We start from the raw sequence: 27,919 nt of genomic DNA, 5'->3' as shown, positions 1-27,919 counted from the left end.
ATTCCTGAATACGCCCCTTCCAAAAATCGTTCTCTTGAACAAACCCTTCTATACTACTATGCACATCTGTTTAAGTTTGGATCTATGTGGATCTGTATCTATTTTTCTATCTATCTTTTATGTTTCTGTTATTATTCTGGTTTTCAAGATCTTTTTAATTGCGTGTCATTTGTATCTAGACACTAGGCAAGGCTGTATCTACTTTCTATGTATATGAATTCAGACATGCTGTACCTATGTATCTGTTTCCAAACAGGAAAGCAGGATGTATCTGTATCTAGACCTGCTGTTTCTAGGATATATCTGTATCTGTACATGTTGTATCTGTGTATCAGTTGTCTGTACTCAGGTATGACGTGAACCCAGGTTCTATGTATCTATTTATCGGTATCTATCCAGATTTTGTTGTATCTATGTATACTTATATAGTCAGGTTCTATGTTTCTATGTATCTGTATCTTTTCAGGTTCTATGAATCTATGCATCTTTATTTATCCAGTTTTTATGTGTCTTATGTAAATGTATATCTAGCCAGGTTCTAGATATTTGTATCTATGTCATGAACTATGTATCTGTACTCCAGCAGGTTTTATATATTCTATGTATCTCACATCTATGTACATCTGTTTTTAGCAAGGTTCTATGTATGTGCAATTAGCTGAGTTCTTTGTATCTCTGGTGCCCGGCTTTATGTATCTATATATGTAGACTGGTTCACTAGACCAACTAGTTCCTCTAACATCTATGTATCTATATTTAGACTGGTTCACTAGACCAACTAGTTCCACTAACATCTATGTATCTATATCTAGGCTGGTTCACTAGACCAACTAGTTCCTCTAACATCTATGTATCTATATTTAGGCTGGTTCACTAGACCGACTAGTTCCTCTAACATCTATGTATCTATATTTAGACTGGTTCACTAGACCAACTAGTTCCTCTAACATCTATGTATCTATATTTAGGCTGGTTCACTAGACCGACTAGTTCCTCCAGCAAGACTGACGGACTCTGGAGGGAATGGTTTCACACTTGTCGGAGAATCTGGTTAATATTTTTTATTCAAATATTTTGCTACTTTTACAACATTTGAAATTTGAAACCTTTGATAAATATTTGGTTGTTAAAAGAATTGATTTTTTTAATGTAGGTGAGGAAACTAGCATAAGTCATAGATTACAAGTTACAAGTCAACTCTTTGATATGTTGTCAGATAACAGCCAGGTAAATATTTTATGGTCTCTTCAATCCTTCAACATCTCTCTATCCCACCCTGCACTTATTTACCCTCTCCCTACCCGTTCCTTCAATCCTTCAACCTTTTCCTAATCAACCCTTTACTCCTTCAATCTCTCCCTATCCAACTCTTCACTAGGTCTCTCTATCCGACCCTTCTCTCCTTCAACCTTCCCTATCTAACCCTTTACTCCTTAACCTCTCCCTATCCAACCCTTTACTAGGTCTATCTATTCGACCCTTCTCTCCAACGTCTCCTTATCCAACCCTTTACTCCTAAAACCTTTCCCTATCCAACAAGTCTTTCCTTCAACCTCTTCCTATACAGCCCATATCTCCTTCAACCTCTCCCTATCCAACCCTTTACTCCTAAAACCTTTCTTTATCCAACCAGTCAGTCCTTCAACCTCTTCCTATCCAACCCTTCACTCCTTCAATCTCTCCCTGTCCAACCCTTTACTAGGGCTCTCTATCCGACCCTTCTCTCCTTCAACCTTTCCCTATCTAACCCTTTACTCCTTAACCTCTCCCTATCCAACCCTTCACACCTTCAACCTCACCCTATCCAACCCTTCACTCCTTCAATCAACCTCTCCCTATCCAACCCTTTACTCTTTCAACCTTCCCCAATCCAACCCTTCACTCCTTGAACCTCTTCCTATCCAACCCTTAACTCCTTCAACCTCTCCCTTAAAACCCTTTACTTCTTCAACCTCTCCCTATCCAACCCTTTACTCTTTCAACCTTCCCCAATCCAACCCTTCACACCTTTAACCTCTCCCTATCCAACCCTTTACTCCTTCAACCTCTCCCTATCCAACCCTTCACTCCTTCAATCAACCTCTCCCTATCCAACCCTTCACACCTTCAACCTCACCCTATCCAACCCTTCACTCCTTTAACCTCTCCCAATCCAACCCTTCACTACTTCAACCTCTCCCAATCAAACCCTTAACCTCCTTCAACCTCTCCATTACCAATCCTTCCCTTCTTCACTCTAAATCAATCTGTACCCAATCTATTTTTATCGATCCTCGCCTTATATAACCTGTAGTAATCCTACTTCTTGATATTCTGTTCTCTCCGCTCCATCTTTACTCCGGGCCATCTTGACTCCGCTCCATTCTTACTCCGATACATTCTGACTCGATGCATCCTGCTGTATAACCCATGATCTCATTTGGTTGAATGAATAAACTTTAACTAAAGTTTTACTGAAAACAGTTTTGTTTATTTAATTCTAAACAGTCGCCCTTTCATGAAACCTTCTCCAGATACAACCTACCCATACGCAGAGTAAATCTGTGATTATGATCCGGATCCGTTGAATGCGCTACAATTTGGTTTCCTGGATCCGGATACGCAAAAATATTCAAAGATCCGGATCCAACCTCTGAATGGTTCATCGATCGAGTGTTAGCTCAAAAATAAGCGAAAAAAAAAGAAAAAAATATTTGAAAACTCTTCTTTTGTTAAAAAAAAATCAGTAAATCTTAAAAGAAATGTTCAAGACCTGGATCCGAATCCAGATCCTTTTTAAGGGTGGATCCAATATCCGGATCCGCATCAAAATTAAATGAATCCTTAACACTGGAGTAAATATTTTACTAGTACAGGCTGTACAGTGTACAATATATGTAATGTATGTATTGTTCAATATAAACTGGACTGAAACTGGGAAACGCATTGTCGAATCGCATTAAATCAAAATCCACAGTGTAAACTTTTTAATCAAAGGAATTTAGTTTGACTTTGAGGGAAATTCACCAAAAGATAATCACGAATTGATAAAAGACATGGATGGTTGTGTTCGACGACTTAAATTAAAACGCCTAGGGGGAAGGGGAACCGACTAGGCGTGATAGAAACAGATTTAAAAGTTTTGACCTCTATGCAGGTAGATCATCCATTGTGTGAGGAGTGCACGGATACACTGCTAGAGAATATGGAACAGCAGCTGGAGCTCGCAGAACAGGATTCACAGGTTTATATTTATTTTATTTTCTGTTCATGCACTTTAATAATTAGGATTCCACTGCTTATCTCGATACTATATCGATAGTTATTAATTCAAATGAATAAACTTTTGTTCAAAAGGACTATAGTTCTTTTAAACGTTAGTCCAGTTGGTCATTAGTACAATTGATAAGACACCCTTACCTCCTCTTTGAAGTAAAACCTTCCCCAAATCTATATTAAACGTTAAAAATATAATTTTTTTTGGTGTAGAAAAGGGAAAATTAGTAAAAAAGTTAAAATTACAATTAAAAGAACACCAGCTCGAACTTAACCATAGAAAAATAGATCGAGTTTTGACGGTCGAATCCCACAAGTAAAAAGTCAGTTTTATTTTAGCCGCGGCTCAAATTCTTTGAATTCGGCCTCAGCTTGTTTTTTTGTTTTTTTTTCTTAAAGAAATTATTTAAGTGACTTTTCCTGGTTTAGGAGTATCAGGAGTATCTAACTATGCTAAACAATGAAACCGAGGATACTAGTTGTCTATCAACCCTGGAGCATGAACTGAACCAGCTCATGCTGGAGGAAACAAACCTCATGAAGGAACTCCAGGTCAGGTTAAATACAGGATAACTTTAATAATAATCAAAGAAAAACCAATAATTTAAAAGAATTGAAAAGGTGAAAAATTAAACGATTCAATAAGCACGTAAGGAAGAAGTATAAGTGGAATAATTAATAAAAAAATAACAGTTTTAAAATGTATTTCAACCAGAAAGCTTTTGTCAGGAAAAACGAGTTTAAAGAATTAGTTAAAAGAGTTATGCCCGGAAAAGATTAATAATCTTAGGACGGATTAAGCCCGGAAAAGATTAATAATCCCAGGACGGATTATGCCCGGAAAAGATAAATAGCCTCAGGACGGATTATTTCCGGAAAAGATAAATAATCTCAGGACGGATTAAGCCCGGAAAAGATAAATAATCTCAGGACGGATTAAGCCCAGAAAAGATAAATAATCTCAGGACGGATGACAAACGACGCTTTTGAACCTTTTCTTCCTTTGTTACTTTACTTCATTAACATTGTAAAAGAAAATATCCAGTTGAAGGGCATTATTACCTAACCTGGAAAATTAAATATTTCTGAGCTGTTTAGTTTTACTCTATTTTGTATTTGAAGCTATGCACAGTTGCTTGGTATAAAATATGCCTAGATTATGTAAAGTTGAACATTTGAAAACAAATGTGCATATCATTTCTTCTGCTTTTTATACAATTCCAGCCTGATATTGTTGCAAAATTATCTAATTTTCTTCTCTTCATATTGTTTTTTTAAAAAGCGGAGTCTAGAATTTAATTTTCTATGAGATGGAGCTTTGAGGACTTAAGTCTAGCTTTCGTTCTTAAGTTAAGTGTTGTGGCTTGATTATATAAACCTAGAATTCTCAACGTTATCTTATATACTCGACTCGTTTTAAGTTGTCATTCATATTATTTTGTGGATAATCAATCAGTTTTTTAAAACGTTTTTTTTTCTCATTTTTGTTTCTAAAAAAAGTCAGTTATTTTTAAAAAGTGCAGTTTGACTTTTTAAAAGTTTTTTGTCGTCCTTTACATTGCTAGGTTTAGTTTGACAAATATAGTTTTTTTTTCGCGGAATTTGTTGAAATTCTTTTAGACTTGTACCTTGATATGCAATTTTCTTCTTTATTTCGATATTTAGAAACATATTCAAGAATCAGGAACATTGTCGATTAATATTAACTTGTAGGAAAATGTTTTTTTTTTATATTTCAAAGCTTATTATTTTATTTATTTTATTGTTATTATAGTTTTCAACCCTTTTTAATTAATTTATTACCTTATTTAGAAGTCTGGACTCTCAACTCCGCAGTACTCAAACCCAGCTGGAGAAATTAAAGAAAACAAACGTGTTCAATGCAACCTTCCATATTTGGCATTCCGGACACTTTGGTACCATCAACGGTTTCAGGTACAAGGATTCCGGACACTTTGGTACCATCAACGGTTTCAGGTACAAGGATTCGGGACACTTAGGTACCATCAACGGTTTCAGGTGCAAGGATCATATTCCGGACACTTTGGTACCATCAACGGTTTCAGGTACAAGGATCATATTCCGGACACTTTGGTACCATCAACGGTTTCAGGTACAAGGATCATATTCCGGACACTTAGGTACCATCAACGGTTTCAGGTACAAGGATCATATTCCGGACACTTTGGTACCATCAACGGTTTCAGGTGCAAGGATCATATTTGGGACACTTTGGTACCATCAACGGTTTCAGGTGCAAGGATCATATTCCGGACACTTTGGTACCATCAACGGTTTCAGGTGCAAGGATCATATTCGGGACACTTAGGTACCATCAACGGTTTCAGGTACAAGGATCTGACAAAAAAACTTACGAATTACTAAGTTCACACTAGACACACTTTAACAAATGATAGAAAGATTCATGATAGGTTATGGTAAGGTGCACGCCTCCTGGTTGTACCTCGCAAAGTTATATTTAGATGGTGGTGTGTGGGGGGGGGATGGACTCCTGGTTGATTGATTGATGACAAATTTACTTTATTTTCTGGAATATGTTAATCCAACCTTAAACCTGATTTGTATGTTTTTATAATTTCAGTAATATTTATAATCGTTACGATTTGTGAATCCCGTTTGTGACAACCATCTTGATATTCTAGATTAGGACGTCTTCCATCTGTCCCTGTAGACTGGAACGAGGTTAACACCGCCTGGGGGCAGACCGTCCTCCTTCTCTCCAGCCTCTGCAGGAAGATCAACCTCGTGTTGAACAAGTACAAACTGGTTCCGTACGGAAACTTTTCCTATGTTAAAGTGCTGGCTGAGAACANAGAGGAGAACAAGCCATATTTAATCTGGAGATTAAGAAAAAGAGTGGATCAAGCATTAATCCCGATATCCACCATTCTAAAGTTCCCAGCTCTGGGAATAAAATTGACATAAAAAGAATTGAATGTACGATGAAAGGACAACACCCCTGATCAGGATCTACCTTTGTATGGTTCTGGTGGATTCAAGCTCATCTGGGATACAAAATTTGACGCGGGAATGGCGGCTTTTCTAGACTGTCTTCAACAATTCAAGGTAAAATTAAAACATCATTTCTTTAAACACATAGAAAAAAAATCATATATGGCCTAAATTGAATAATCTCTATATACTATGGCACAAATTGGTTGGTAACTCACATGAACGGCCCAGGGAATGTTTTAGAAGGGGTAAAATTGAAAAAATTTTGCCAGGGATAAAAGTTGACACTTTTTTCTTTTGATAATACATCAAATCAAATAGAAAAAACTGCGAACTTATTGAAGAACAATTAAAAATGGTGACTTGAAAAGCAATAGTTAAAACTCTAGTTGTTGGTAGAAAATGGGCGCATTAAATATTTATAAAAATGGTTCTATTTGAAGGAGGAGGTAGAGCGAGGAGATTCAGGGTTCTGTTTACCATACGACATGGAGAAAGGGAAAATAAAGGCAGGGTTACATAGTTTATTTTAAATATCAATCTTAAACTAAAAAATATTTCAGGGCCTGTCGTTGTAACTTAAATTGATACTGCATTTAAACTGGGGCGTGCCTAATTCACAACGGTACCATTGTAACCTTAATCTTATCAAAAATGTTACTTCTGATAATTTCTCCATTGTTTCTGACGCAAGATCGTAATTTACTTTTGTAGAGAAGCAACAAATGAGAATAATCAGTCTTTTAAAAACTAAAATATGGATTTCCAATGATATTTGATCCGACAAATCTTCTAAGGGTAACATTAATACAGTCCTTTTAAAAAAAACGTAAATTTTCCCTGTAAATCATGTAACCTTGTCTGTAGGATCCTGCTACAGGGAACTCCTTCTCTGTGAAGATCCAGTTTAACAGTGAAGAGCAGTGGACCAAGGCCATGAAGTACATGTTAACCAACCTCAAGTGGGGGTTGGCCTGGGTCACGTCAAAGTATACTAAATCTAGCAATTGATTCATTGATAGATAGATAGATTTAAATGGATCATCAGTGAGCTTTAGTATAAAATATTTTTGATAAGTTTGGCCACTTAACATTCTTTTTTATCTACTCAACAACATTGTTGAAAGGTTTCACTTTGTCCAGTTTTTATGTATTTCATAAATTTAGACATTTGGTTTTTGTGAACAGAGTTAAAAGTAAAACAACTTTTAAAGGGTTTAAAGTTTTAAACAATGTTTAAAATAAGTATTTTTCACATGGATACAAATTACAAATGGTTCTTTCGAATCTTAAAAACGTGTCATGTCATCATTGTTTACAAAGATTGCTTACTTTTTTACTATTTTATCAGTGCCATATATAAGGAAGGATTAAAATTTGAATAGATATAATTTTATAAAAGACCTGTTGAAGGTTGATCTAGGTATATTTAAAAAAATTTGAAACCATTCTGTGATATATTTCAGATTTTATAAAACATGAATCCATCTCTTCATGACAGGAGTGAGGTATGCTTTTTAGTTTTATTAATTTCATTGGAATTTTATTTGATATTTTAATGTAATAAACTCCAACACTATGAGTCAATGAGTCAATTTATTCAGTTTCTGGGTATAAAATGTTATAATCGAGAAGTAAAAAGTAAATTATGAAGAAAAGTTATCTTTTGAGGGAATATTATCGTTTTTTCTCGATGGGATTTATTTTTAAACGTTAAGTTTTCTCTACATATAAAATTGATTTGAAAACCAATATTTGTTTATTTTCAATGAAAAGTTTTATATTTTATATTTGTTGTTTGTCCAGGCGTAAGGTGTGTCCGAGGTAGGATGGTTGAGGACGGAGGATGGCGGTCTCGAGAATATTGAAGGATTTTGAAAACCTACCCGAGGATGTCAAAGATAAACTTGCGGAACTTGATCTCGAACTCTCAGAAGGTAATCAATCAATCAATCCATCCATCAATCAATCCATCCATCCATCAATCAATCCATCCATCAATCAATCCATCCATCAATCAATCCACCAATCCATCAATCGATCATTAATTTATTTAGTTCAATGATTCTTCCAATCAACCATTTCTTCTTTATTCGTAATATTCATCCTTTTATTCCTTCATTAAATCAATAGTTAATTAGAATTAATTTGGCAATTAGAAAATGCAGTTATTTAATCAATCAACCTATCATATAATTAATACATTACTTATTATATAGATTATTTATCTTACAATAAATCACTATTACTTTTATTCAGTAAAATTATATTTATGACATATTTAATCAATCAATCAACCGAACAATAAATCGACCAAATTAATCACCAAATATCTTTACTCAGTCAGCAAGTCGGCAGTAAGATATGCAGATTAATTATAAGATCATATATTAATTAAATTTCATTCATTCATATTTTTCCAAATCCCCAATTACAACTTATTTTTTAGGGGACATCACACAGAAAGGTTATGAGAAGAAAAGACAGAAATTACTAGCTCCGTTCTTGGAGAAGCAGGAGGAGATCAAATCTACCGAACCTGCACCTGAACCTGAACCACCTTCTGCTCCGAGTAGGGTTGAGTCTGCAAGCCTCCCTGAACCTTCAGCTCCGGCAGATATCTCTAGCAAACCTAGATCTCGTAGAACCCATAAACGATATTATAATGAAAAAAGATATCATAGCGAGGTATTGGATGTTTAAATCTTTAAAAGATGTATCTAATATAATCCTTTATCTTGTCTCTTCTTTTCTCTTTCACGATAATAATATTACAAGTTTTTGGCAAAAAACTTATATTGTTGTTTTATTTTTCTAAAAGTATCTTATTTCAGTTTAAGTTCAAACTAATTTTGAAGCTTGGCACAGGCCTTCGTTGTGTTTCAAGATATACAATTTCATTGTTACTTTTATCCTGATACACAGTCTGATCCAGTATAAAGTGTGAAGAAATTTGTCTTGTTCAACATTTTTCTTAGAAACATTTTTGAGGATTTTGTAACTTATAGCTGTTGTTACAGTAAAAATGAAGTCAGACCGTTTGTGTTGTGAATCTAGGGATCAAGCATTGATCTCTATCTTATGCATAATTTGAAAGATAATAGAATTCCTCGTCGATTTCCCTTAGTGCTCGTACCCAGCTTATTCTTACCTTTTTACTCACTTAATCTTATTCTCATTGTTTTACCTACTTAATCTTATTCTCATTTTGTTACCTACATAATCTTATTCCCATTTTGTTACCTACTTAATCTTATTCTCGCATTCTCACTTACATAATCTTAATTCACGTTCTTACCTACTTAATCTTATTCTCGCGTTCTTAACTGCTAAATCTTATTCTTACATTCATACCTTCTTAATCTTTTTTCACGTTCTTAGCTACTACTACTTAATCTTAATTCACGTTCTTACCTACTTCATCTTATTATCAGGTTCTTGCGTAAATCTTGTTTCTATATCTTGACCTACCTTTACTCGGTCATTCTTGCCTTATTCTCAGCCTGCGTAATCTTCTTACCTACTTAATCTTATTCTCGCGTTCTTAACTGCTAAATCTTATTCTCAGGTTTATACCTACTTAATTTTTTCACGTTCTTACCTTCTTCATCTTATCATTTCATACCTACTTAATATTATTCTCGCGTTCTTAACTGCTAAATCTTATTCTCACGTTCATACCTTCTTAATCTTTTTTTTCACGTTCTTACCTACTTCATCTTATTCTCGCGTTCTTAACTGCTAAATCTAATTCTCCCGTTCATATCTACTTAATCTTTTTTCACGTTCTTACCTACTACTACTTAATCTTAATTCACGTTCTTACCTACTTAATCTTATTATCAGGTTCTTGCGTAAATCTTGTTTCTATATCTTAACCTACCTTTACTCGGTCATTCTTGCCTTATTCTCAGCCTGCGTAATCTTCTTTTCCATTCAAAGCTACTTAATTCAACCCTATTCTAATCCTATATATAGTGTATAGATTGTATCAAATGCAACTTAATCTTGAGAAATGCATTTCTTGTTTGTTAAGATTTAAAGGTTTTCTAAATTCTAATTAATTAGATAAAGATTCTAAGAATTGTTTTCTATTTAACTAGTTTTTGATCAATGTCTTGAATAAGTTTTTTTTATAAGAAATCATATCTAGGATTAATTTCAGGTTCGACAAGAGGCGGTTCAGCAGGCATTGGCAGCGCTCCAGGATAAACATAAACCTGTTGTTCCTCTTCCTTCTAAGAGAGCAAGCGTTGCTAGAACCTCCGTTCAGCTCCAGGATGAGGACGAAACTAGCTCCGAGGACGATGAACTTAACCCAGACGACTCCGGTAGTACAGGACAACTAATAGTTGAAACAAGGAACCTTGCTCTGGGGTTGTCGGATACCAGTAGCACCGGTTCTCTTGCTAGTGGACCCACTCGACCCCCACCACCATTGCCAAACCCGGATGAGAGTCCTGTTAGTAAACCTCTTCCTCCCTCTCCAAAGTTTATCCAACCAATTCATAATCCAGAACCTGATCCTAGCACAAACTTAACCTACAAAGAAACTGAGCAAAGTATAAACTCTACTCCAAGTGTAACCAGAGAACCTAGAGAAAGTATTCCTCCGGAGCGACAAGAATCTCCGCCCATTGTAGAGCTTAGGAGAAAAGAGGACAAACCTAGAAGTGAACTGAACCCTCGTGATAATCAGGGGGACTCTAGACACAATCGTGATAGCCAGAGTAGTGCGGTTTCAAACCGTGCCAATAGATCGTCGCTTATAGAACCACAAACCAAACCCACTGCTGATCTCCTGGAGAACATTGAACCGTACGATGTTCTCTTCTTAAATACAAATATAGCTCCTAAACCTAAACCTCATCGGCCTAATATCTAGTACTCCGGATGTAGCTCTGCCTGCCCCTAGACACCCCCTTCCCCCTCCCCTCCCACCTCCAAGCAAACACAGGCACTCCGCCCATGTGGGTTCTGTCCGTATTTCGACCAATAAGTACAGTCACCCATCCCTTAGTGACACTTTGTCTGAAACTGGAACTGCGAGCAGATGGAAGGTTTCAGCCAAAATCCAGCAGCTGCTCAACACTCTAAAGAAACCAAAAAGAAGACCGCTCCCTGAGTTCTACGAGGATGATGATGTAGAACTAGAGATGGCAGCGAACAACAAGGATCCGAATGCTCCAAGTCCTGAAGGGAGTGGTATGACCCCGGCCGTTGGCTCTGCTCTAGTCATTCCTGCCGGACTTCCCCGGAATCTGGAGGCAGCAATACAACGCTATGGCTCGGCAACCTACAAAGCTCCGATGGCAACAGTGTTGGATCCGAACGGAAAGCTGAGTATAACCTTGAGCTATGGGAAACTATTAAGTAGAAGTTTCAAGATTGCATATTCTCTCCTAAACAAGATAGGTTTAAATAACAAGGACGGAATGTCTCAGGTGAGACCTGGAGACAGGGTAGCTCTGGTTTATCCCAATAACGATCCACTTAATATGATTTGTGCATTTTACGGCTGTGTTATGGCAGGTGCGGTTCCGGTTCCGGTGGAAGTGCCGATAACACGACGGGACGCTGGTAGTCAACAGATTGGATTTCTGCTTGGATCCTGTAGTGTTACTTTAGCTTTAACCTCTGAAGCGTGTTACAAAGGACTTCCTAAATCTTCATCAGGAGATGTTGCGCAGTTTAAAGGCTGGCCGAAACTAAACTGGTTTATAACGGAACATCTTCAGCGACCTCCGAAAGAGTGGAACCCACCGCCTAGGTTGACGGATGATACTCCGGCCTATGTTGAATACACAACCCAGCAGGATGGATCAGTTCTAGGAGTTTCCATTTCTAGAACTGCAATGCTTGCCATGGCAAGAACACTGACTCTAGCTTGTGGATACACCGAGGGGGAGATAATGGTTTGCGTCTTGGATTTTAAACGTGACGCAGGACTTTGGAATTCCGTAATAGCGTCAGTTTTTAATGGTATGCACGTGATATTTATTCCGTACGCATTAATGAAAGTGAACCCGGCCTCCTGGATGCAGATGATCACTAAGCACAGAGCTAGTATAGCAGTCTGTAAATCACGAGATCTACATTGGGGACTGTTAGCAACTAAAGATCATAGGGAACTAAACCTGGCATCTCTTAGACTTCTCCTGGTCGCAGATGGAGCCAATCCTTGGAGTCTCAGCTCTTGTGATCAATTTCTCTCTGTCTTTCAGTCCAAGGGCTTACGCGCAGATGCAATTTGTCCGTGCGCTTCAAGCGCAGAGGGTTTAACCGTTTCCGTAAGGAGACCAGGCCGGGAGGGAGTAAACGCTACTGGACGTGGTGTGCTTAGCATGGGTGGATTGAGCTACGGCGTGGTTCGGGTGGATCAGGAGAACTCTCTTACCTCCCTTACTCTTCAGGACTGTGGTCAAGTTCTACCCGGAGCAGTAATTGTAATCATTCGAGTTGAAGGAGCTCCGATTATCTGTAAGACGGACGAAGTCGGTGAAATCGTCGTTTCATCGCCGGCCTCGGCTGTCAGCTATTGGGGTTTACCTGGACTTACTCAGACAACCTTCAAGGTTCGTCCTGAGACTGAGGACGGAAAGTATATCGGAGAAAATGAGTTCACACGAACTGGATTACTGGGTTTCCTAGGACCTGGAGGACTAGTGTTTGTATGCGGATCTAGAGATGGTTTGATGACTGTATCTGGGAGAAAGCACAATACTGATGATATTATAGCAACAGTACTAGCCGTCGAACCTATGAGGTAAGGGTGAATTTTAGTGATAAAGATATTTTAAAATTTTGATCCATTTTTTTCATCTTTGCAGTAGATAAATATTCTATATAAAAAGGAAGAAAATTTCCATTATTTATGCATTAAACGCGTTTCAGAAAACATTTATTGAATATTTATCAACAGAAATGTGCTGACAATTTGCCCAGAATATTCTTACTTGAAAAACAAAATGAGGAAAACTTCACAGTACACAACTCACAAGGTTTTAAAATATGCATCAGGATTTTATTTATCAAGAGAACTGGAATTCAATTCTCCCGATCGGGCCCAAATTTTGTGTGGGACCTCATATGACACAGGGAAAGTTTAAGCATGCTCGGAATTACAATAAGTTGTCTCCGAAATATTTTGATTTTCGTAAAGATTTTGGAAATTCACAAAAACAAAATGGTAAGTCCGCAAAAAAAAATTATTATTGTTTCATCAAAGAGAAAATGCTGAAAGATTAAGCAACAATCTTTACTGTCGAAAGTCATATTTAAATCATGTAGAAATACACTTGTCGACGACATTTTTTTCATTAAAAAATGTTAGGGCCGGTTAATTAAAGATAATATTTCGTTTTTAGGTTTATCTACCGAGGACGAATTGCAGTGTTTAGTATCAAGGTTCTCCGGGATGAAAGGATCTGTGTTGTTGCGGAGCAGAGACCAGACTGTTCGGAGGAGGAGGTAAATCATCCTTAATCCTTATTTAACTTCTTTAATCCTCTCTCGTTGATATGCTGCTCATTTCAAACCTGATTTTTTCTTTAATAATTTCTGATTTATCCTTTCTACCACTTACCCAGGTTTTATTTTTTTGGTGTCTGTTCTTTTTCAGGGCCTGATTTTTCCTCGTCATTTCTGATTTTGGGGTTTCCTTGACCGTTACTATCCAGTATTTATAATCCAGGACCGTTTTTATTCATTCTTATTTTTCCTGGTCAATTATTGTCCAAATTGTTTCACTAGATAACTTGATAAGTGGAACCAGAGAGAGACCTTCTCTCATCAATATTCTTTCTCGTATCTTGGATATATAAAAACTTAGTTCCAGGGTGGCCAAAATGTACGGATTGTACGGATTTTTTATCGTTACCAAAAAATTGTACGGAATGTACGGATAATGTCTCAAATTTTTTTCAATTTCGACTCATCAAAAGCTAATTTTTCTCGTCAAAATGAAGTTTAAATTATTATCTTCATTCCTGATTATATTAGGTTGATTGTTGTTTCAATTGACAATTAGAATTCATTCTTTTATCTTTTCGAGAATACATTCCGAAGTATTCATCCGAGAATATGTTTCAGAAGTACATGGTGTCCCACAAAAACTTTGCAGTATAGGTATTTGGTACTGCGGAAACAATTTTCGTTTAATTTTGACAATCAAGGTGGCATTCAAGTGCAATTTGTTACAACCACTACTTAAAGTTTAAGTCAAAAATCTTAAAAAAATTGCAATTTATTTTTTGACCAGATTTAGCCCAAATATTTTTGATGAAAACGCGAGCTGTGGAATGTACCGATTGATAAAAAAATAGTTAGTTTTTCGGCTGGGCAAAGTTCGCATGAAGTTAAGAACAATGGAAAATAAAATGTGATTGATTAAAAAATTGAAAACACCAGGCAATCTCATACTCAAAGAAGTTATTGTATCAAAAAAGTGTGAGGCCCAGAAAGAAGAGCATTCTCGAACTTTAGAATTATGGTCTATTATGAACGGAATGGGATTAGGGACTCCCTTAATTTCCTTTTTTTATAATGCAATCACTTCCTAAATATTAAATTTTTTATTTTTTATTTAAAATTCAGATATATCTGAAATTAAGAAATTATCTACTCGGAAAAAGTATAAACCAACAACTCTGGTTTTCTTGTCATTAAACATAGGAATTAAGTTTACAAAGACACTTTTTTGGAATTTTGCAAAAAAACAAACTAATGCAATTTGTACAGGTGGATTTGTTTCAACCAGTCATGGCGTTTTTTTTACCCATCTGGGAGCAATCGAAAATTTGATAAATAATGAGTTTCCAGGTGATTCATGGCAAAGCACTGGCTCAATTATAACTTACGTTTTACAAAATTGTTTTGTATTGTTTATTTTTGTTTTTTGTTTTTTTGATATTTTATATTTTGGTTTTCTCAGATTATATATTCCATATATAGTACGAGACACGTAAACCCTAGGATGATCATTTTAGGAAAGTAATTAAAGTTTTCTGAGTGATTCTTTGATTGAGCCAGTTTGAGCCAGTTGTTAGCCAGTTGTTAGCCATGATGAGCCTGGAGGTCCCGACCATAGCACTAACGATTGGGATGTATTTTTAGAGCAAACTCTGTCCTTTTTACAGGATTGAATCCTTAGTACTTTTACTTTGAGTAATAGTTTTAAAAAAAATTAACTTTTCCGAAATGTGGTCTGCCTTCGTGATGTATCTTGACAATTGAAAATCAAAGTCGTCACTTAAATCCCGTGTTTATTGGGAACACTCTGTAGGCTTCTGAATGTTGATAAAGTGCAAAAGATTTAACAATTTATCTTTAAATATTATAAAATTTTAAGGTCAAGGATTACTTAATTAATACATAGGGTCTTTATTGTTTCTAAATAATGAGTTTCAAGCTTAGACAGATAAGAAAATCCAAATTCAGAAAATAAAAAGAACAGAATCCCTAATAGTACAAACATTAAAAGCAAGCAGATTTTTAAATTGTATTTTTATATTTTATTGTGATTTTTTTTTCATCCGCTTTATTATTTTTATCATCTGTACACTGCACCGTTATGTGTACATTTGATTCAGATTAATTTTAAAGCAATATAAGGTCAGCCTTTGCTCACAGACGAACACAAAGGAAAATGAATGATAAAAGAAACGAGAAATTTTAATATTTTTAGTTTTGGATGTTTTACTAAAAATTAATCTTTTTTGTACGGATTGTACGGATTTTTTTTTCTTAAATGTACGGATTGTACGGATTATTTCTGAAATATACGGAATGTGCGGATTTTTTATAAAAAATGTACGGATTGTACGGATTTTTTTCATAAATTTACGGATTTTTTCATAAAAATAGTTTTGGCCTCCCTTCAAGATCCTTTTTATTCTGGTTCATGGTGGGAAGTTTGATCCTTTATTTTTAAATAACTGATATCCCAACTTTAAAAAATAAAAAGATAAACATATTTTTTGTGTTATAAAGAAAATTTAAGTAATGATGCTAGTTTGAATAATTTTATGCAAAATATTAGATGTTTATTTAAACAAAAACTGAGTCTTCATATGAAAATCCATTTAAATTTTCTGAGTTTCATGTTTATTTGAAGTATCTTGTCTGGTTTCTCCTGAGAAATATTGCTCTACTACTGATGAGAATTCTAACTCTCTTGAGTTTAGATTACTCCTGCTCATTTAAATGATCCTATCTTCAAACCTATATATCTTGTAACCAATATAGTTCAAAACATGTATTTCAAGAACCTAGACCTATATATTGGAACTATTTTTCCTTAAGTATAAACCATCTTCTAATCTTGTAACCCTGTTTATTTTAAGAAAATATTATGAAGATATCATAATTTTTGACTTGTGGTTTTTTTTTCAAGAAATATTTTAAATATATCATTAATTTATTTATTTAAAGAAACCAGATATTTTTGATAAAATATTTCTGTAATTTAAACGCATTGTTTCTTAATATAACTACACAATATATAGAACTATTTAAAAAAAAAAACATTTTTATTTTTATTTTTATTAATGTCAAATTTTACTTTGAAGAATAAATTATTTAGAATAAAGAAAACAACTTTTCAATTCTTAAGCTTTGAAAATTTAAAGCTTTTTATAACTTAATTTGAACCAGGCATCAGAAATTAACTGTAAATTTTGACACATGAAATAACAGGGACCAAGTTCTATGAATTTGAGCTAGGTGGCTGAACTAGCGATCGCCGGTTCAACTATCTTAAAGCTTCCTTCATCCCAATTCTAAACTTGTAGATCATTGACAAATCTTGAATCCCTGATTCAAGATGTGTGGTTGAAACGTATCTAGACCTAGCTCGAATTCATTAAATTAAAATTCTTTAAATTTTACTTATTTTTAGAGTTTCCAGTGGATGTCCCGTGTACTCCAGGCTGTTGACTCAATACATACGGTTGGTTTGTATTGTCTAGCTCTAGTACCACACAATCATCTACCGAAGACTCCATTGGGTGGAATACACCTCTCAGAGACAAAGAAGAGATTTCTGGAGGGAACCCTGCATCCTGTAAATGTTCTCATGTGTCCTCATACTTGTGTTACAAACCTTCCAAAACCCAGGGAGATACATGCAGACGTTGGTCCAGCTAGTGTTATAGTTGGTAATCTAGTCCAGGTAGGACCAGCTAGTAGTTTGTAATCTAGTCCAGGTAGGACCAGCTAGTAGTTTGTAATCTAGTCAAAAGGAACAGATAGTGTATACCTACTTATCTGAACTAGCTTCCTCCTTTCTGATCACCCTTATTGCATTCCTTGATACTTCATTACATGAACTTCGTTCTTACCAACCTTTTTACTTTAAACTATCTTGATTACTTAGCTATCTTCTTACCTACCTAATTGTATTTACTACCTTCCTACCAATTTTTTTATCTTAACTATCTTCTTACCTACCTAATTATATTTACTACCTTCCTACCAATTTTTTTATCTTAACTATCTTCTTACCTACCTAATTATATTTACTACCTTCCTACCAATTTTTTTATCTTAACTATCTTCCTATCTGCATGCCTAATAATCTGAACTACTTATCTTTTTACCCTAACTATCCTTGTACCTACCTAGGGTAACCGACTAGCAGCTGCCTCTGGTCGTGATATCGGAGGACTAGAAGATGATAGTGTTGGAGAGCCTGGAGGACGGAAACATCAATTTATTGCTGAGATATTACGGTGGCGAGCCCAGGCTACCTCAGATCATGTTCTCTTTTCTCTTCTCAACAGCAGAGGAGCAGCTACACAAACCTTAACCTGCTCACAGCTACATAAGAAGGTTGGTTCCTTTAGATTCTTAATAAATTAATATCAGAGATCGAATTTGATGAATTTGAACAAGGTCGCTAAACTACCCGTGCCGTCGATTTTAAGAATGTAGTGCTGAGCTGCAGTGTAGTTATCATCTATAGGACATGGACAAATCATGAATTACCGTTTCAAGATACGTGGTTGACCTAGCTCAAATTAATTAATCTGTTGTCCAGTATGGAGCGGACTGGACCCCTAAAGTTTTAACCATTTTAGCAGAATGTTAGACATAAAAAGTAATGTTAAAACTTTTAAAATTTTTAGTTGACATGTATTAAATACGCATTCAGTTCTTAAATGTATTTTAAAGGGGGTAAAGGCAATACAAGTTACTTCCTCTTGAATGTCGTCTTCCTTTTAAATCATAAAACAATTATTATTTACTCGAGACATTGTTAATTTTTAATTGTGTTGAAATGGTTAAAACTTTAGGAGGAGTTCGCCGCATGAAAGAGTCCGCTCCATGCATGACACCGGTCTCAGTTTAGTTGAGTTAATTCAACAAATATTTTGATTTTTGAAGAGTTTCAAGATTGGATTCTAAGAAGGAAAGAAGGGTGGAGTTGGATTCATAACTTAAATACATATTTACAATTTGGGGCCCTGTTAAGAATCTTGAGTATTGATTAGGGTCTGGACAAAAAGTTTAGTTGTCGATGAATACTTGAAAATCAGTCCCAGCTCCACGTTCTTGAGAGAAAACTCTTGATTAAAGTTTGTCTGAGATTAATAAATGAATATCAGTCACTGACCTGACCAATATTTAATGTTTCAGGGTTATTTTTTTCAACCAGGGGTTTCTTCGCTCTGATGATTTACTAAGATTCAATGATCCAAAAATAATGCGTTTCCTAGAAAACATTTATTTCACCATTGAAACCATTAAAAAATAATGAGTATGATTCCTTAGTTATTAAAATTTATCTACTAAGTATCAATTCAAAAACATACTTAAATTTTAATTTTTAATTTTAAATTGAAATTACTCAAAAAACCTGTATTATTTTCAAACGAACTTAAATCAGATTAGCACAACAATCTAATATTTGGTCTTGTGATTATCCGACTTTACAGGAGAACTGAGTAAAAAGTTTGTTTCTAATATATCCTGAATGTTTAGGCAGAGAAGATTGCTTGTTTGCTACTGGAGAAGGGTAGATTAAATACTGGAGATCATGTAGCACTAATCTACCCACCTGGAGTAGATCTTATTGCGGCCTTCTACGGTTGTCTTTATGTGGGGCTGGTTCCTGTAACTATACGCCCGCCACACCCTCAGAATCTTCAGACCACCCTTCCCACGGTTCGGATGATTGTTGATGTATCCAAGTCTGTGGTTATTCTCTCCGCTGCTCAGGTGAGTTTTAAACCAGGAATCTAGACAAATTCGGTATATTCTTCAGTTTTGGAACATTCAATCAACTTCCGGGTTTACAAATATCAGACCTATTCTCTGGGTTTACAAATATCAGACCTATTCTCCGGGTTTACAAATATCAGACCTATTCTCCGGGTTTACAAATATCAGACCTATTCTCCGAGTTTACAAGTATCAGACCTATTATTCGGGTTTACAAATCTGCAGGTTTGCATATGTTTCTAGAGAATTTAATCTATTTCTAAAAATTACTCAGCGATTGTCATAAATTTCTTTCCAATTTTAAAAGCTTTACTTACATTATTTTTTGAAAAAAGTTTCGTCAGACATAATATTTTTTTCACTGTAGGTTTTAAACAATATTAAAAGCAATCCAAAGTAATTAGGTTTGGTTTGAACTTTCTGTTCTTCATCCATCTCAGTTTAATGAATTAGAAGTTAAATTTAATTAAAGTTTATGCTTGTAAAGTGCTGCTATGCATGCTGGAAAGTGTAAAAGGCTAGAAATAAAATATGTAAAATGTTGAATTACTTACAAAACAAATTAGGGTAATTTCACAAGTTTTTATGAAGAAAATTGCAGTACGGGATAATGTTTCCAGAACTTGTCAACAAAATAGAAAAGAATATTTCTCAGCTCAAATACTTTACTCCACCTGCAAATGAATAAGCTTGGTATACAGAAGCCTTGATAACATTGTTCATTTTTGAAAAGAGAAAAAAAAACAGATAAACACAACAAATTTTTGAACAGAGAAAAAAACAGATAAACACAACAAATTTTTGAACAGAGAAAAAAACAGATAAACACAACAAATTTTTGAACAGAGAAAAAAACAGATAAACACAACAAATTTTTTCTTATATAGTCTTTCAGTTTATATTTTTATTTGGTGCAAAATGAAATAATAGAAAACTTTATTTAATAAATTCGTTGCAATAAATTTTCATTTTTTCTGAACAAAACATTTATGAATTTATTTATATTTAGGGGCTGTAGTAGGTAATTGTATATGAACTCATTTTCATGTCATTAAGCTAAATATTTTTAAAAAATCATTTTTGTAAAATAAGGAGGTATAGGATAAACCTTAAACAATATAGACTAGATTGGTGCTATTTAAGAATAATTTTCCTAAAATGAATTTATGCTAAAACCCCGACTTTTTTCCTGTATTTTTGGGTCACTTAAACCTTTTAATGCCTTGAAGTTCAATATATTCCTAATCTCATTTTAAAAGATTTATAATAATCTTTATTCTTTAATCAGTTCTACAGAAGGATGGGATTATTGGAGAATTGCAAAAATGTAAAGTACGATGGTTTTATGACATTTTTAAAATTTCTATCGCAGTTTTGGTTTAAGATTTAAAACTTGTTCTATTCAGATTAAACAAACAAAAGAGTTGACAACTAATATTTAGGTAATTAAGCTGTTAAAGTCTAAAGAGGCAAGTAACGTGGTGGACATTAAATCCTGGCCGGTCACCCTAGATACTGATGAACTGGCGCGCCGAAAGCTACCTGGAGTATACAAGGCGCCGACAGCTGAGCTGGTCGCATACCTGGACTTCAGTGTATCGACAACAGGGATGCTTGCAGGGATTAAGATGTCACATTCAAGGTTGGTTGGTTGAGTGATTGATTGATTGATTTATTGTTTGATTGATTGTTTGTTTGGTTGATTGATTGATTGCTTGATTGATTGATTGATTGGTTGATTGATTGATGGAATCTGCTGCAAATAGATAATTCCCAACGACAACATTAGGGGAGCTGGGAGGGGGGGGGGTTGTGATTTATCGCTAATTTACTGATTAATTATTTAGTACAACTGCTCTGTGTCGGGCTATGAAGCTTCAGTGTGAACTATATCCTAGTAGACATTTAGCTCTTTGTCTGGATCCATATTGTGGATTAGGATTCGCTCTCTGGTGTCTCAGCTCTGTTTATAGGTATGGTTTATATCCGTTTTTTCAGAGGTTTATATTTTCAAGAATTCTCCCCCGCCACCTTCTCCTATATTTTTGATCTTAGGAGAAAAAATTTTTCAATTGGACATGATAAAGCCATTTTTTTACCTTTTTAATACTTTAATATCCAAGAGATATTAAATTTTCGCCTATAAATAATTTGTTTTTCAAAGTTCAGAAAATAAAACCCATAAAAAAATTTGCATAAACATACCTAACATCGTCCTACGACATAATTAGGAATTGATCCTAGAACAATTTATTACGGATTATTGTTAAAGTTAGGAATTCAACCTAGAATAATTTAGTACTGATAATTGTCATAGTTAGGAATTGCTCCTAGAAAATTTTATTACAGATTATTGTCATAGTTAGGAATTCAACCTAGAATATTTAATTACAGATTATTGTCAGTTAGGAATTCAACCTAGAATAATTAATTACAGATTATTGTCAGTTAGGAATTCAACCTAGAATAATTAATTACAGATTATTGTCAGTTAGGAATTCAACCTAGAATAATTAATTACAGATTATTGTCAGTTAGGAATTCAACCTAGAATAATTAATTACAGATTATTGTCAGTTAGGAATTCAACCTAGAATAATTAATTACAGATTATTGTCAGTTAGGAATTCAACCTAGAACAATTCATTACAGATTTTTGTCATAGTTAGGAATTGGATTTTCCGTTTTTGAATCCAAGATCAGAGAAAACTCTTAGGAAGTTGTAGAAATCTATTTTTTTGGTTTAGCGGTAAAACTTTGTTTTAAATTTGCCGATGCAGAAAAATAATTTGAGTGTTTAAGGGGTTTAAACTACTCGTAGGGTAGATCTTGTTCTTCTATCTGAATTAGACTAAAGTACAATAAAACACTAGTAATAGCATAACAAATCTTGTGGCGGATAAAAATAAAAAATGTTAAACCTCACTTCACCCCTGTTTGCTTGGCAAAGTTTTAATTCTGTGTTGTATAATCTTTATTTCTTAACTTCTAACATTAGCTGAAAACACAGCGTGTTTAGTAAACATACAGTGTAGTTTATAAAGTTAGGAAACAAGCAAATTGTATCAGAGTTTGAGAGAACTAATTATAGCAGAGTGTAAATTAAGTAAAAATACATTTTTTTGATATACTGCCTAATGGTTTTTGATTGGTAAATTTTTCACTTTTTTAAGTATTAAAATAAAATGTCAGATTTTGACATTAAAAATTAAAGTGATTAGTTTCTTATTTTGTAATGGGATTGAAGAGGTTACGGTAGAAAGTAGGACATTCATATTTTTCAAGCCTTTAGAGCGCTTCGCGCCCCTCTTTCTAGTAACAAAATCATACGATGAAAAACAAATTTTCGCGGATTTATCTGTTTAAATTGTTGCAATTTCAAAAATACTAAAGGTAAACTTTTTTTCGGGCACATCTTTCAATTTTTGGATACAAACTTACAGACAATCAATATATATATAATAATATCTGAAAGGCCCGGCGTTGCCCGTATAAAGAGAGAAAATTTTTTGGGGGAAAAAATTTAGAAAAAAATCGTTTTTTAGTCTGTAGCACCCATCGGCCACCCATGAGTGTCCAAAAAAAATGTCAGCCCATTCGGTCCAGCCGTTTGGCCGGCTGTACGCAACACATATATGTATGTCTTGTTTTATTATATAGAAGATAACAATGTCTATTTCAGTGGGCATCATACAATTCTTATTCCTCCGAGCGAAGTTGAGGCGAACCCAGCTCTCTGGTTAACTGCAGTCAGTCAATACAAAGTTAGAGATACATTCTGCTCATACGGTAATTCTATTTAATAAAGCTCTTTGCTCATAGATATATCTTTATATGTTAGTTATAGCTCTCCAAACGGCTGGACCTAATTGGCTAAACATTTTTTTCTTTAAAATTCAAATTTCATGTGTAACACCGGCACTTCCGCTAGTATTTATATATTTCATATAATTAACTAGGCATTCGGATCCCTTCAGTAATTTCTACTGTCTGATTTAATATTGATAATGTTTCTCTGTAACCTATACTGAAGAACTTTACTTCACATTTTTAATTTCGATCTATCTTTTAACTTTTCTCTTAGTTTTAGTTTCAAAGTTCTTATTAAAAAGTTTATTTCCATTTTTTCATAAAAAGTTTGTTTCCACATTGTCAAATTCTAGATCTTTTGTTTCTTGTTTTAAATCTTCTCCTTCAAGTTTTAGTTCTTAAATATGTCTAAAAGGTTCTTTAATTCTCCTCCGAAAATAAATCCAACGAGGTTCCAAAAGATTGATTAATTGGTTCAAAGGAATAATTAGTTGACCCTCTCATCATCCTCTTCTCATTATCCTCATCCTCATCTTCTTCTCATTATCCTCGTCCTCATCCTCTTCTAATTATGATCCTCATCCTATTCTCATCATCCTCATCTTCATCTTAATCCTTATCCTTATCCTCATCCTCCTCTCATGATGATCCTCATCCTCTTCTAATTATGATTCTCATCCTATTCTTATGATCCTCATCTTCATCTTAATCCTTATCCTCATCCTCTTCTCATGATGATCCTCATCCTATTCTCATTTCTCATGATCCTCATCTTGATCTTAATCCTTATCCTTATTCCTCTTCTCATGATCCTTTTCCTCATCTTGATCGTTGTCCTCATCTTTTTTCTTTTCCTCATCTTGATCCTTATCCTCATATTGATTCTTATCCTCATCTGGATCGTTATCTTCTCCCAGATTTTCAATCTTGTCATAGTTCTCATAAATTCCCCCATCCTACCTTTTCCACCTTTCCCCCTGTTCCACCTAAAATCCCCCCCCCGCCCCCTTCCTCCTTAAATTCTTTTCTTCCGCCCTTCCTTCTCTCAATCTTAAAGTTTTTCTCTATTTCTTTCCAAGTTTTCCGAAACCAGATTTATTTGGCAGCTCGAGTTTATGAAAAGTAATTAATTTAATCTTTCGTCCATTTATACTTCAAACCGTCCTTTGTCCTTTAATCTTTCATCAAGCTGTTTTAATCCATCATTTATAATTTCTCTGCTAATTTAATCTTCGTGTTCATCTTTTTTTTCTAATTCCTAATTTTTTCTTTTTATTGTTTTTTCATTTTAATTCTTAATCATTTCTACAAATATTTTTATTTCATTTTTATTTTATACTTAGATTTAATGCTTAATGATTTTTATAACTGCTATTTATTTATCAGTAGCTGTTAACTTCTTTTGAAACTGAACTATTTACCTACATCGTCCAACCTACAACTAAAGCCATTAAATGAAAGTATTTTGAAATTATTTACAAATAATTTTAAATGTTTTCTTAATACTCTTTTTAAATCATTTATTTGTGAATGGTTTCTTTATAGGAAACCATTGTCTAGTTTTATAAATATAAGAATCTTTATCTAGGTGTGATGGAGTTGTGTACCCGAGGTTTGGGTGGATCTGTGTCCCAGCTCAAGTCCCGCGGAGTCCAGCTGGGTTGTGTGAGAACCCTGGTGGTGGTTGCTGAGGAGAGGCCGAGGATGGCTCTCTGCAACTCCTTCACAACCCTGTTCACCCCCCTCGGACTCTCACCCAGAGCAGTTTCCACATCCTTCGGGTGCAGACAGAATATAGCTTTGTGCTTACAGGTTATGATAAATCTAATTATAATAATAAATATCAAGACATAGAGATGGGAGATAGGAGATAGGAGATAGGAGATAGGAGATAGGAGATAGGAGATAGTGGATAGGGGATAGGGGATAGGAGATAGGAGATAGGAGATAGGAGATAGGAGATAGGAGATAGGGAATATGGGATAGGAGATAGGAGATAGGAATAAGGATAGGGTTAGAGTAAGGTTAAGGGTAATGGTTATGATCATTCAATCAATCATTCCCAATTCCTTTGAAATCACTGTAAAGTAAATAAAATGTCGTCTTTCGTCAGGGAAGTTTACAAATTGTTAGGTTTTATTGCATCAAACAATTAAATGTAGAACGTTTTTAAATCAAAATTTAAAGAAAACTCAACAATTAAAGCTTTGGATTGTATAAAAAGTTCAAATATCTCATTAGAACTTTTGCAAAGCAGTAAACCTGCCATTTGTTAAACAAACCAACATATTTTTCTGCAATTTTTGGCTCTTACATTTTTAATCTTAGATAATGTTGGATTAATTCCACACCACACAAACAATCATAGCCTTTGTAACCCATCCCTCCCATCAAAACAACCTAATCATACTATACCCTTTCCCCTCTCCTCTCTCGTTTTTATCTTACTTATCAAGCTCCCTCGCATCCCCCATCCATCCCCTTTCAATAACATACAAACCATAAACCCATAATAACCCAACTCTGGACTTTTCATTTCTGCTTTTTAAGATTTAAAAAAAATCAAAGAAATGTGTTGAATGTGCAATTATATTATTTATTAGCATCCATGTAAAAATACTAAATTTTTATTTTCCAATTTTATTAAGTTAATTTTCTCAAAATGAATTATGTTTTCCATCTGGAAATGAGTTCCTTTTAATCTATAAAAGATGAAGGAGAATGGAGCTTGTTAGTTCTGTCACGTACTAGAAGTACATCAGATATTATTTTATTAAAAAGGAATTGAGTTTGTTTAAATTTTTCAAACGTTTTTATTGAAATATTTTTGAAAGAATTATGGTGGTTCTTGAGATGAAATAATTAGAATAAATGTGTCTATGAGTTAATGTTTTGTCTATAATTGAGATTACAGGATCGGTTGAAAGTTGAATTTGACTTTATTTTTGATATTATTGATTATTGAAGGACGGGATATATTTTGATAATAATAAGTCAGTATGGACTAGAAATAGTAGATTATTATCTGAGCTAATTGGATTTTTAATTAATTTGTCTTTTATTCGGATTATTTTGTCCTTGTTAGTGACTGCTTTGCAGGAATAGAATGGTTTGGGCAGAGTATGATTGGTTTTTTGAATCTTTAATATAGCCAGTCATTGATTCAATCAGCTGGTAACTTTTCAAGGTTGGGAATAAATGAGTTGGTAATTATTGCAAATTGGGTTTTTAAAGTTGGAAACTCTTTTAGCTTTGGATTCTTAAAGTTGGTAACTCGTATAGCTTGGAATTATATGAGTCGGTAACTCTTAAAGCATGGGATTCTTTAAGATGGTTACTCTTTAAGCTTGGGATTCTTTGAATTGGTAACTCTTGAAGTTTGAGATTCTATTAGTTTGTAACTCTTTAAGCTTGGAATTCTATAGTTGGTAACTCTTTAAGCTTGGAATTCTATAGTTGGTAACTCTTGAAGCTTGGGATTCTTTGAGTTGGTAACTCTTTAAGCTTGGGATTCTATAAGTCGGTAACTCTTTAAGCTTGGGATTCTATGAGTTGGAAACTCTTAAAGCTTGGGATTCTATGAGTTGATAACTCTTAAAGCTTTGGATTCTATAAGTCGGTAACTCTTAAAGCTTGGGATTCTATGAGTTGGTAACTCTTCAAGGTTGGGATTCTATGAGTTAGTAATTTTTTATGATTGATTTAAACTGTTTCTAAATAAAACTAAAACTTTGAGTGATTAATACTGCGAGTTAGTGAGCAACTACTTTAATATAGATAAAGTGTGTGACTGAGTGTGTGTGTATGTGTGAAAATTAAAGAACAGAGAATGCTTGCAAAAAAAACTTTTGATTAAATGAAATAAGTTTTCTTGCCTAATATAGGAAAACTGTAAAGAAAAATAATTAAGAAAATCCCCCCTTCCCATTCACAACCTTTTATCAATCCCCCCTCCCACCCATTCACAACCTTTTATCCATTCTTCCCTCCCATTCACAACATTTCATCATTTCTCCCCTCCCATAGAGATCATCCTGACAATCATCCTCCCTTCCCATACACAACCCTCCGTCCATTCTCCTCCTCCCATAGAGATCATCCTGACGATCATCCTCTCTCCCCATACACAACCCTCCGTCCATTTTCCTCCTCCCATAGAGATCATCCTGACAATCATCCTCCCTTCCCATACACAACCCTCCGTCCATTCTCCTCCTCTTCCCCAACATACTTCCTTCCCCTCCTCATCTCTCCTTGTCCCTCCCCTTCCCTTCCCTGCCCGTCCACCTCCTGAATCGGTTATAAAGCGCAATAAAATGAATCATCTGGAGGAATAACTTCATACTTCACCCGGATAAAATATTATGATAGTCAATTTTTTTAAGTTTGTGGATCTTTATCTCCCTCTTTACACCTTACTCTATTTTCTTTTTTTCCTTGAAAACCGTGATTTTCTCCGATAAGTTGAGCTTTGTAAAGCTGAGCCTAACTCCAACAAATCCTATTATTACTGAGATAATTAAACAAACAAGATCTCGAGCCTCGTGGGACGGAAAGGTACAAAATATATTCCTAAACTATTAGCAGAGAATTTCGTCACCACGTTTATAAACTATCTGAGTTAAAAATCACATAATTACGGTCAGAATGTTACTAATTT

General features: G+C 34.6%; 2 protein-coding genes across 2 annotated transcripts in view; both read left to right on the top strand.

Annotated features, from left to right (window-relative positions):
* Positions 1 to 265: 265 nt before the first annotated feature.
* LOC111704565 (beclin-1-like protein) lies at positions 266 to 7,695 on the top strand. Its single transcript, XM_023476842.1, has 10 exons — positions 266 to 349; positions 969 to 1,050; positions 1,154 to 1,227; positions 3,137 to 3,223; positions 3,685 to 3,812; positions 5,068 to 5,190; positions 5,919 to 6,088; positions 6,242 to 6,342; positions 6,672 to 6,737; positions 7,096 to 7,695. The coding sequence occupies exons 1-10, from the start codon at positions 266 to 268 to the stop codon at positions 7,237 to 7,239; spliced, it is 1,059 nt and encodes a 352-aa protein (XP_023332610.1). The 3' UTR covers positions 7,240 to 7,695.
* LOC111704563 (disco-interacting protein 2 homolog A-like) overlaps positions 7,647 to 27,919 on the top strand; it is a 26,298-nt gene continuing 6,025 nt past the window's right edge. Inside the window, 13 exon segments of the mRNA XM_023476838.1 lie at positions 7,647 to 7,736; positions 8,035 to 8,165; positions 8,678 to 8,916; positions 10,394 to 11,109; positions 11,111 to 12,994; positions 13,596 to 13,698; positions 17,126 to 17,398; positions 17,851 to 18,057; positions 19,210 to 19,446; positions 20,892 to 21,091; positions 21,297 to 21,422; positions 23,132 to 23,238; positions 24,848 to 25,071. Of these exon segments, the coding sequence (XP_023332606.1) occupies positions 8,075 to 8,165; positions 8,678 to 8,916; positions 10,394 to 11,109; positions 11,111 to 12,994; positions 13,596 to 13,698; positions 17,126 to 17,398; positions 17,851 to 18,057; positions 19,210 to 19,446; positions 20,892 to 21,091; positions 21,297 to 21,422; positions 23,132 to 23,238; positions 24,848 to 25,071 (4,407 nt within the window). The 5' untranslated portion in view covers positions 7,647 to 7,736; positions 8,035 to 8,074.

This window comes from Eurytemora carolleeae, unplaced genomic scaffold (genome assembly GCF_000591075.1).
Source record: "Eurytemora carolleeae unplaced genomic scaffold, Eaff_2.0 scaffold570, whole genome shotgun sequence".
NCBI classification, from domain to species: domain Eukaryota; kingdom Metazoa; phylum Arthropoda; class Copepoda; order Calanoida; family Temoridae; genus Eurytemora; species Eurytemora carolleeae.
The sequence above is the reverse complement of the archived record's forward strand: the minus strand, read 5'-3'. Positions and strand labels throughout refer to the sequence as shown.

Coding starts and splice junctions, on each gene's coding strand:
- LOC111704565 (XM_023476842.1), top strand. CDS start 266: ATGTATCTGTATCTAGACCTGCTGTTTCTAGGATATATCTGTATCTGT. Junction 1,051..1,153: donor CACACTTGTCGGAGAATCTG/GTTAATATTTTT, acceptor TTTTTAATGTAG/GTGAGGAAACTAGCATAAGT. Junction 6,343..6,671: donor ACTGTCTTCAACAATTCAAG/GTAAAATTAAAA, acceptor TTCTATTTGAAG/GAGGAGGTAGAGCGAGGAGA.